This window comes from Tympanuchus pallidicinctus, unplaced genomic scaffold (assembly GCF_026119805.1).
Source record: "Tympanuchus pallidicinctus isolate F22 unplaced genomic scaffold, pur_lepc_1.0 scaffold2, whole genome shotgun sequence".
NCBI lineage: Eukaryota > Metazoa > Chordata > Aves > Galliformes > Phasianidae > Tympanuchus > Tympanuchus pallidicinctus.
Genome location: NW_026294721.1, coordinates 36,340,330 through 36,350,033, shown reverse-complemented (window position 1 = coordinate 36,350,033; position 9,704 = coordinate 36,340,330). Strand labels below are relative to the sequence as shown.

General features: G+C 47.1%; 1 protein-coding gene across 3 annotated transcripts in view; it reads left to right on the top strand.

The window, feature by feature from the left end:
* The first annotated feature begins 507 nt into the window (after positions 1–507).
* Positions 508–9,704, top strand: part of TRPC3 (transient receptor potential cation channel subfamily C member 3) — a 39,615-nt gene continuing 30,418 nt past the window's right edge. For 2 of the 3 annotated variants that reach the window (XM_052682304.1, XM_052682305.1), the window contains exons 1-2: positions 508–1,042; positions 8,897–9,668. In XM_052682304.1, coding sequence (XP_052538264.1) covers positions 804–1,042; positions 8,897–9,668 — 1,011 coding nt within the window. In that variant the 5' untranslated portion in view covers positions 508–803. The remainder of the gene's footprint in view (positions 1,043–8,896; positions 9,669–9,704) is intronic. The other variant, XM_052682303.1, reaches the window with a different exon arrangement.

Genomic DNA, 9,704 nt, shown 5'->3' with positions numbered 1-9,704 from the left:
TTGGGAACTTGGACGCCTTCATCCTTGGTAAGCCACTCAAAATACGCTTTTTTTTTTTTTCTTCACTTTAAAATCTTCATCAAACTGCTCCCAGAGCAGAGGGAAACTGTTTCCGAATGCCATGCATGAGCTGTCCGTGGCTGCGACGGGGCCGGGCACCGAGGCCAGCTGACCCCGCGCCCCACGACCCGCCTCACGCCGCCGGCCCCGTCCCGACCCCCAGAGTCGGCCGCTGCCCTCGGGGACCGCGTGCCCAAGGCGGCCGGCCGCGTGCTCCCCCCGAGGAGCGCAGGCGGACGGCGGTTGGCATCCCCGCCCATCCCCTGCCTTCCTTTTCCTTCTCCCCCTCCTTTCTCTTCCCCCTGAGCCGAGGCTGCCGCCGGGCGGGGGCGGTCCCGATGCCGGCAGGTGGGAGCGGAGGCCCCTCCTCGGCGGGGTGCCCGCGGCGGCAGGCGGCCGCCCCGCTCCGCCGCGATGCTGCCCTAGCGAGGGATAATGACAAGGAGAGGCGAGGGGCAGAGCCGCCGCCGAGAGCCCCGTCTCTCGCTCGCCTCCCCGCTCGCCGGCGCTCCCCGGCTCCCGCTGTCGGGCCGCCTCGCTGACGGGCGGCGGGCGGAGAGGGCAGAGGGGCGGCGAGGGGATCGCGGTGCGGCCGCCGTTCCCTCCGGGCGCTCCGTGCCCGGCCGGGCAGCGCCGCCCGCCTCTTCCTCCTCCTCCCGCCTCCTTCTCCGCCGCGCGCGCTGCCCGACGAGGCCGGCCGGGAGCAGCAGCGGCCGCCGCCGCCGGCGGAGGAGACCCCGACCATGTCCAGCAAGAGCCGGAAGAGCAAGGAGCAGGGGAGAGTGACCTTCCCCCCGCAGCAGCAGCAGCAGCAGCAAGAGGAGGAGGAGGAGGAGGAGGAGGCAGAGGAAGAAGAGCGGCAGCGCCGGCGCCGCGGCTGGAGAGGCGTCAACGGTGGGCTGGAGCCGCCGCCGTTGCGCGCCGTGAAGACCCTCCGGGAGCCCTACGGCTACTACCCGCCGCCGCCCTTCGCCAGCACCATGTAAGTCAGGCCCGGGGGCCGCCAACTTCCCCAAGACGGCCGCGGGGCGGGCCGCGGCACCCGGCCTCCGGCTGCCGGACCGTCTCCGCCCCGTCGAGCCGAGCTCAGGTGCGGGGCAGGGCTCGGAGGGGCCGGGCGCTGCGCGCCACTTGTCCGGCCGTCGTTTTGCAGCCGGGGCTGGCCGAAGGGAGAGGCGGGGCCCGAGCCGGTGCTGGCGGGAGCTTCTGCCGCCGGGACCCTGCGGGCTGCGCGCCGTCGGGCTGCGGGGCTGAAGCCGGGGGTGAAGCCGGAGCCCCTCGTCCCCCCGCGCCCCCTGGCGGTCCCGCCGCGCCCCCCGGCCTTTCGTCTCCGCTTGCGGGAGGACGTGCGGCTGAGATCCCCGCAGGCTGAGGCTTCGCCAAACTTTATTAGTTGCTTGGTAGGGCTTTGAGTCATTAGTCCGCTCGTAGTCATAAGCGTGCCTGATGCGCTTTGTGTGTTGAGTTGTTCACTGCCTGCTGATGTAAGTGCCGAGAAAATCCAGTCACTGATATAGGTATGGTTTGCTGAACCCAGTGTGCCCCTTTTTCCCTTAGTGCCTTCAGAGCCCTCGGGGTGGTGCCTGAAGGCAGCCACTCGCAGAGATCTGAGACACCTGCACTGGGGACATCCGTGCGTGAGGTCCTGCTCCTCCGTTTACATGTCATGTCTTGGAGAGTTGCTGTTCCTCGTTCTTAAAGACACCATCATGTCTCTGAGTTGCAGCTCTGCCTGGTGTTTGCTGCAGGATAAAAAATGCAGTTTTACTGATAGGAATATTAATTTTCATTTCTCTGATTGACTGAATGTGTCATGTCCGTGACATCACTCCCCATGTATCACTCTCCTTGGTTATTTCTTGAGCATTTGATACTTAGGGGCAATATTTGATTATTAATTAAATAACTTGTTTACTAAATGACAAACACATTGAGTTTTAAGTTAACACATTCAGCATTTACAGAAGAAGCCTTGAATAAAATCACCTCAGAGGCAACGGTGAAGTACAGGAGTAATGATCACAATCAAAGCCCTGCTTTAATCAGAAATAATGCTTTCTGCCATCCCAGTGCAGAATTTCTTTGCAAACATTTGTACCCAGCAATCCAGGCTCCGAGTGAAAGGATCGTTCTCTTCTTTGAGCTGCCTGAAACTCATGCCAAAGTCGTTTGCCTGAGCTGCGTGTGGAGTCAGTGAGATGAGAGAGGACATGGCAGTGGGCTTGCCAGCCTCAGTCATCAGTCTTCTTGAGGTGCTCATCTCTCCTCATTCCCCACAAAAAGAGCCTGGAAGATTAGTTCAGGCTCATACGTTTGCTTTTTAAACAGGTCAAGCTAGGCAGATGAATTGAATTTGGTAGCTCTTCTGGGTTCCTGCCCTTGGAACTGCTTTCTTTAGCAAACTGATGTTACTCCAACGTGGACTAAAACTGAGTTCAGTTTGCACAGCAATATGCTTTTGGACCTGTGGAAGCTCTTTGAACTGGCAGGGCATTGGGTCTGCCTTGGGGCTGTCCGTCTTCATATACAGTGGGCTTTTCTGGAGTAACACTGTGATTCTTGCTAGAGCCTAAAACTGTAGCATCTACGAACAAGATAAGTGAGCATCAGATTGCTTATAATGTACTTAGATGGATATGCATAAGGCTTTGGCTTGCATGCAGTAGTCATGAGAATCCTTGTCTGAAAAAATTCATGATCTAAACTACAAGGATATAGAGGTGAGAGGATGTGGAGACGTTTGCAGAGGGAGGTGCACTTGGTATTTGAGAAGTATTCTTTCTAAAAGCATGTAACCCATGCAAGGTACCTGTCAGTGTGTGTCTCCTGTGCAAATATTGCTGGAAAAAATTAATTAACCTGGGATTTCCAGCAGGACAGCAGGCCAGAGGTAATACTTCTATTTCACATGGCCCTGTATGTCCTACGGGTGAAGGAAAAAAAGGGCTAACATTGCACATTAATGTGGTGGGCACTGTGTGCCTGATTTCCTGGGGTCCTCTGAAAGCTCAGCTGTTTTTCCTGAGCAGAACACCAGGGCACAAATGAAAGGCAGTGTAAAAGCAGCTTTACAATTCCGTGTGCGTTGCTGCAGCCCTATGAGCTTGGTTCTCTCCTGGTGAGACCCCTTTGCCTTTTTCTCTGTGTGCACCAATATGATCCTCTCATCAAAACATGGTGCTTTAATTCCACTGGGATTCAGACAGGTGGTATTTCATTTGTTAGTGATGTGCAGTGGTAGGGAAAAGCTCTGTGTAGTTTGGGGGTTTTTTTTAGGAGGCTGGAACGAACAAACAAAGTGTGTATATACCTCCTCCTGATGCCTTGTGGTGTTTTGCTCCTTTTTTGACTGTAGTTCTTTCCAGCTCTGTGCCAGAACTTCTGTGAGCTGACATGAGGGCATTTTGGATGATGGATTATGTCATTTCAGAGCAGTGGGAGAGCACAGACCGGGGTCAGATGTTGCAGCTGGCCTGATTGATGTTCTGTGTTGGGCTGAATCTGTCTCCATCTGATATGAACTACTGCCTAGGCTCTCCAGAAGGGAGAAGGAAGCTGTCATTTCATACGTTTTAGCTTTGGTGCAGATTCCTACATTGTGTGAAGTACATGTGTGCTTCCTCAAGATGCAGTATGCATGCATGCATGTAACACCGTTTCTTTTGGGGGAAAAAACAAAGCAGGCATTTAGTAATGGCCTCTTTTGGCCCATGCCCATAGCTGAGCTTGGAGGGCAGGCAGAGATTTTGCTTGAGAGAGTCTGGGGAAGAATCACCTGTCCAGCACTGTATGGCCCTGCCTGAGATGGGAACAAAGCAAATGTTTGAGATTGCTTGGTTTAAGAGATCTTGGGAGTCATGAGCTAAAATGCTGCATGTACATATGTGTGTGTTTGAGCACATTCTGGGTGTAAGGCAGTGTGTCATTCTGTAATTTCAGAGCAGGACCTCAGAGGTTACTTTTGGCAGCACTGGAGGCACAGTGTGTGAGTGCTGCATGGCAGACTACAGCGTGGCTGCCTTGAAGGTGGCATGCTGCTGCTCTGTGATGTACTTGTCTGATCTGCCTGCAATCACCGGGCTGCATTTCAGGGCTGCCATAGGTTCAAGACTGCTCATGTACTGCAGTTTATTAGTGGGGTGCTTGTAAATTGTGGGTGCCATCCTTTATTGCAATTAATAGTTCAGGAAGAGTAACTGCTTATTCTTCAGCATGAAAGGTGTAAAATTACTCTATAGGTTTGGGGAGTCTGAGAATGACACTTCTTTTTTTTTAAACTCCTCTCTAGTTTTAATTATTTCATACGTAATTTTCAGAAATAAATATATATTAAATAAAAGACTTGGGAGATGTGATTACAGATCTTCTCAAATGCATCATCCCATATTTCTGTCCTCCTACGACAATTCTGAAAGCCAGAATGTGAAGAGATTTAGCAGAGGTTAGCACGGCAGATTGAAGTAATTCATGGTAGAAGCAGAGGATTTGTACTGCATACTCTGGTCCTTAGGAGCTGTTGCTCTGCTGAAGTTTCTAGTATTGTACTTAGAAATAACTCTGCCCAAGGGAAGTAAAGTCAATTTCAAGAATACTCTCCAGTGACAGGCAGCACTGCAGCGTAGTACGAGGTCACAGCGTATGTGATGTATGCAGGACACAAGGGACACACAAGGGCATTGCTTGCTTAACAGGGAAAGAAATACGTTTTTTAATGCACATATGAAAGTCAGACTTGTATTTTAGTTTATTTGTATTTTACAGCTGCTTTGTGGAGTTTTCTTAAGGGTGGGGAAACATGCCCTGATGGGGTGAGACTTGGGCTATTTCACTTAAAGTGACTGCTCTTTTCCAGTTCCATCTTTCTTATTTGTGCTGAGCAACGCACAGTGGCTTGAGGCTTTATCAGCTCCCTCCCTGTTTTCCTGCTGTGAATTGTGAATAGTACTGGTGCAGAATGATGGAGGGGCTCAGCTTCACACAATGTTGTGGCGCACCACTGATGCAACATTAACATGTAGTAAGTCTACATTTTTCTTGTTTGGCATTTTTCTGTATTTTTTCACCTTACATTCTCTGGATTCTTTTATTTTATTTTAGTTTATTTTATTTTTATTTTTTAGCTATTGGGAACAAAAGTGAAGAAAACATCATAATTTTCATCTCTTCTTCCCTCTGTTAATATAGGTTGTCACCTCCTTATGGAGTCAAGGATGAGAAGATAAACTTTAAGGCTCTAGGAAACAGGGCATGATACAAATTTTCTTTTATTTTAGTCACATTTTTAAGACAGTCTAACAATGATCAGAGAGCTGGAGCACCTCCCCTATGAGGACAGGCTGAGAGAGCTGGGGTTCTTCAGCCTGGAGAAGAGAAGGCTCCAAGGAGACCTTATAGCAGCCTTCCAGTACCTGATGGGGACCTACAGAAAAGCTGGGGGTGGACTTTTTGCAAGGGCATGGAGTAACAGGATGAGGGGAAATGGTTTTAAACTGGAAGAGAGTAGATTCAGATTAGGTATCAGGCAGAAATTCATCACTGTGAGGGTGGTGAGACGCTGCAACAGGTGGGCCCAGAGAGGCTGCGAATGTCCCCTCCCTGGAACCATTCAAGGCTAGGCTGGATGGGGCTTTGAGCAACCTGGTCTAGTAGGAGGTGTCCCAGCCTTATAGCAGGGGGCTGGAACTAGATAATCTTAAAGGTGCCGTCCAACCCAAGCCATTCTATGATTCTATGTTTAGAGATAGGACTTGAGATTGTTTTGATTACTTAAGTTGACAAATATGGCATATAAATTTTACCAAAAAAGTTTGTTTTAGTTTTGAGCCATTTAGACCATTTTCTTGATGGTTTGGGATAGCTTAAACATCTTAGTTATAGGAAAAGGGGAGCAAAGAATGGCACAGTGGCCTTGTACTTGACCCTTCCTGCTTACAACGCTCTGACTGGAGCTGCTCAGCCTTCAGGGCCTTGCTGCACCACGAGGGGAGGAGGAGCGCAGGGAGGTACGGGTGACCCTGACAGAGCAGCACATTGTCAGCACACTACAAGATTTTTTGCACTTTATTTTTTTCAGAAGGCCTTGACAATATTTTAGTCATGAAAATACCAAGCAACTTTCATCTTTGTTTAGAGAAGATATCGCAGTCACTTCAAATACATCATTTCTGTAACAAGATTTATAGCGAAGGAAATTTTCGTTATTGAGTATGGACATTCTAGTGTAACACCTTTGGAAAGGTATATTCCTTTTTACAGAAGTCAAATGAGTCACCTCAGTCACACAGTGTGTTTTGAAACAAGTAGATAAAACAGAAAATAAAAGTGACATGTTTCAAATTATACTGAAAAATTACCCCGAATATACGGGGGAAAATGTGTTATGTATTTCATAAAAAGATAAATGAGATTCAAGGTGACTGTTTAGAATCTTCTTTAATCAAGAAGTCAGCACGAGTCAATCTGTTCTGTCTTTTGTTTTGGTATACTTGATTTTTTTTTTTCTTTACACTATTACAGTAAACAATTACATTTCTGTACCTGTATGTTTTAAGATGTGGAAGAGGAACAGAAGCCTAATAGCACAGCAGACAGTAAGATCTTGTTATCTTGTTTAAAAGGTAACGATAAGATGGCAGTATTTCTTGCTTTATGTCTGTTTATTTTGGGAATAAGGCAGTTGCATAGTGTGGCTGTTCACTGTGTGTTCTCTGGGCCAAAGTCATCATATCAGAGTATTTCCAAACATGAAATATGTTTATGCTTTACATGGTAAATCAATCCTGTGGCTAATGCAGTTGCAAATTTCATCTCCTACACAAACATTTTCATAGATAGAAGGAAGGTTGTATGGGATTGAAAAGCAATGGATGTGTCGTGTGTAGCAAAGCAGCTTTGGCACATATTTCAAGAAGTACCAGACAGCATAACGTATGCTCCAGTGCCACCCAGGGCACTTCTAGCAGTACAGAAATACCGATCCCACATGAAAATATCAGAGTTCAGATGCTATGGAGAGTCCTGCCTTTGGTAATGAGTCACTTCATTCAGTTTTCCATCTCCAGTGAAACTTCCCATCTGTGTCACCTGCAACTCCCTGTGTGCAAACCAGTTTTTACAGTGCTTGTAGCTTTGATAAAGTGAGTAAGATTTAATGTTCTGCTGAATGTATTACAACTGATGCAGACAGCTGGAAAACCAGGTGTATTCTTGTAATCTGAATAGGATTAGGTCTGCCAAGTGAAAACCAGTAGGGCTGACATGGCAATATATGGGGAAATCCAGGGATATCAACCATTACATAATGTAATGGTTTGTGTAGTAGCAGCATAGCTGAGCTCTTTGCTGGAAGGTCACACACAAAAATAAAAAAGATTGCATTTAAGAGAAGGTTGCTCACATTGTGGATTTGGTCCTGCAGCACTTAGGATTTGTAACTTTTGGAGCTGCCCTTCAGCTTCCACTGCATTTCCCTGAGTGGTGGTTATGCATGCCCAAGGTGTCATTTCTTCCCTTGGTTCTGTTCTGTTGCAGACTGACAGGGTCTGCTTAAAAAGAACCTTTAACTATTTTGTTATGCCATCCATCTCTTCAGGTGCACCTTACTTGGCTTTTGCAATGAGGGTAGATGTATTTCTCTGTAGCTGTTTATTCTCGTGTCTGCATTTTTCATTGAGATGAATGAATTAATTTTCACAGTGCTCCTGTAAAATTGGAAGCAATTGTTCTTTTTTCAGTAGATGAGAAATGGAGACACAGAGGACTTATTTTACCAGCTTATAATTTCAGTGTGTTTCTTCAGTTAGCTAGTTCACTCATTCTTTTCTCCCGTGCCCTTCTTGTTTCTCCCTTTCTGCTTTTGCAGCCAGTGTTGCAGAGACTTCACAACTTCTCCAGTTAGTTTCTTGTTTCCTTTCCCAATCTTGTCCTCCTGCACCCAAGTTTCTTCTTCACTGTATGCCTGCCATCCCATTTTTCATTAATTAAATATTTGGCTTTTACACTGTTTTGCTCATATTACAAGAAGGCACAGGTGTGGTTTTTTTGTTTTGTTTTGTTTTTTAAACATGACTCACTTAGTGATATTCCTTTCAGCTCCTGGAAAGGCAGGGTGGATAGTAGAGGTAGGCTCCGCATAGCGCACAGCATTGCAGAACTCCAGTTACAGGGAGAGCTCATCCCAGTCTAGACTGAATCATGTCTGTTGTCAGGAATCTGAGTAGCTTAGCTACTAGTATCCAGAAAGTCTGCTGAACACATATGCACTCGTGTTTTTCAAAGACGTCCAATGTGACCAGATTCACTTGTGAGTAGACCCTTCCACATTTGGTTAGTGTTCTTCATAGTAAGCACTAATGGGCATGAGATCAGGCTTCGCTGTATACTGTACGCAGTCTATGGGGCACTCACAGGTTCAATTCCAGAGGCCCTTTCTGTTTTGTTGGTGTGGCCAAGATTTTTTTTCCCCTTAGTATCAGGTGTCACTTCTCTTCAGAAACCCCTCCCAGCACACTATTACGTATAAAATGAAAATGCATCTACAGTATCAATAGCAATTAAATACCATCCACCACAGGGACTCAATCTGATTGTTCAAAGAAGGCAATATTTACACTTACTGTATCATACTTTCCATAAATCAAAGATGAAGGAAAATTTTCTTTGCACTGCCTGCCGTAAGGGCAGAAAGATCCTAAGAAAGAATGCTTCTAGGTAATAGATGGGCAAATGGTAAGGATCAGAATGAGGTAAGTGCTCATTTTTGTAGCCACAGGAGAGCTTGAAACTACAAATAGCCAAGACTGAACTTTTGTTACTTTTTTATTTTTCTCCCCATCAGGTACATTGAAGAAAGTCCGTCTCTGAGGCGTATGACTATGATGAGGGAAAAGGGAAGGCGGCAGGCCATCAGAGGCCCAGCATTCATGTTCAACAACAGAGGCACTAGTCTCACTGCTGAGGAGGAGCGCTTTCTAGATGCAGCAGAGTATGGGAACATACCTGTGGTGCGCAAAATGCTGGAAGAGTCAAAAACACTGAATGTCAACTGTGTTGACTACATGGGCCAAAACGCCTTGCAGCTTGCTGTAGGGAATGAACATTTGGAAGTGACAGAACTTCTGTTAAAAAAAGAGAACTTGGCACGGATTGGAGATGCCCTGCTGCTTGCAATCAGCAAGGGCTACATTAGGATAGTGGAAGCAATTTTAAATCATCCTGGGTTTTCAGTAAATAAGCGACTGACTCTGAGCCCTTGTGAGCAGGAGCTCCAGGATGACGATTTTTATTCCTACGACGAAGACGGCACCCGCTTTTCTCCAGATATCACTCCCATCATTTTAGCTGCTCACTGCCAAAAGTACGAAGTCGTGCATATGCTGTTGATGAAAGGAGCAAGGATAGAAAGGCCTCATGATTATTTCTGCAAATGTAATGACTGTACAGAGAAGCAAAAGCATGATTCCTTCAGTCACTCCAGGTCAAGAATAAATGCCTACAAAGGACTGGCCAGTCCAGCTTACCTGTCCCTCTCCAGTGAAGATCCTGTGCTCACTGCGCTGGAACTCAGCAATGAGCTTGCCAAATTGGCTAACATTGAAAAAGAATTCAAGGTAATGGTAGTTTTCTATTTCTTGCTGTCTTTGTTG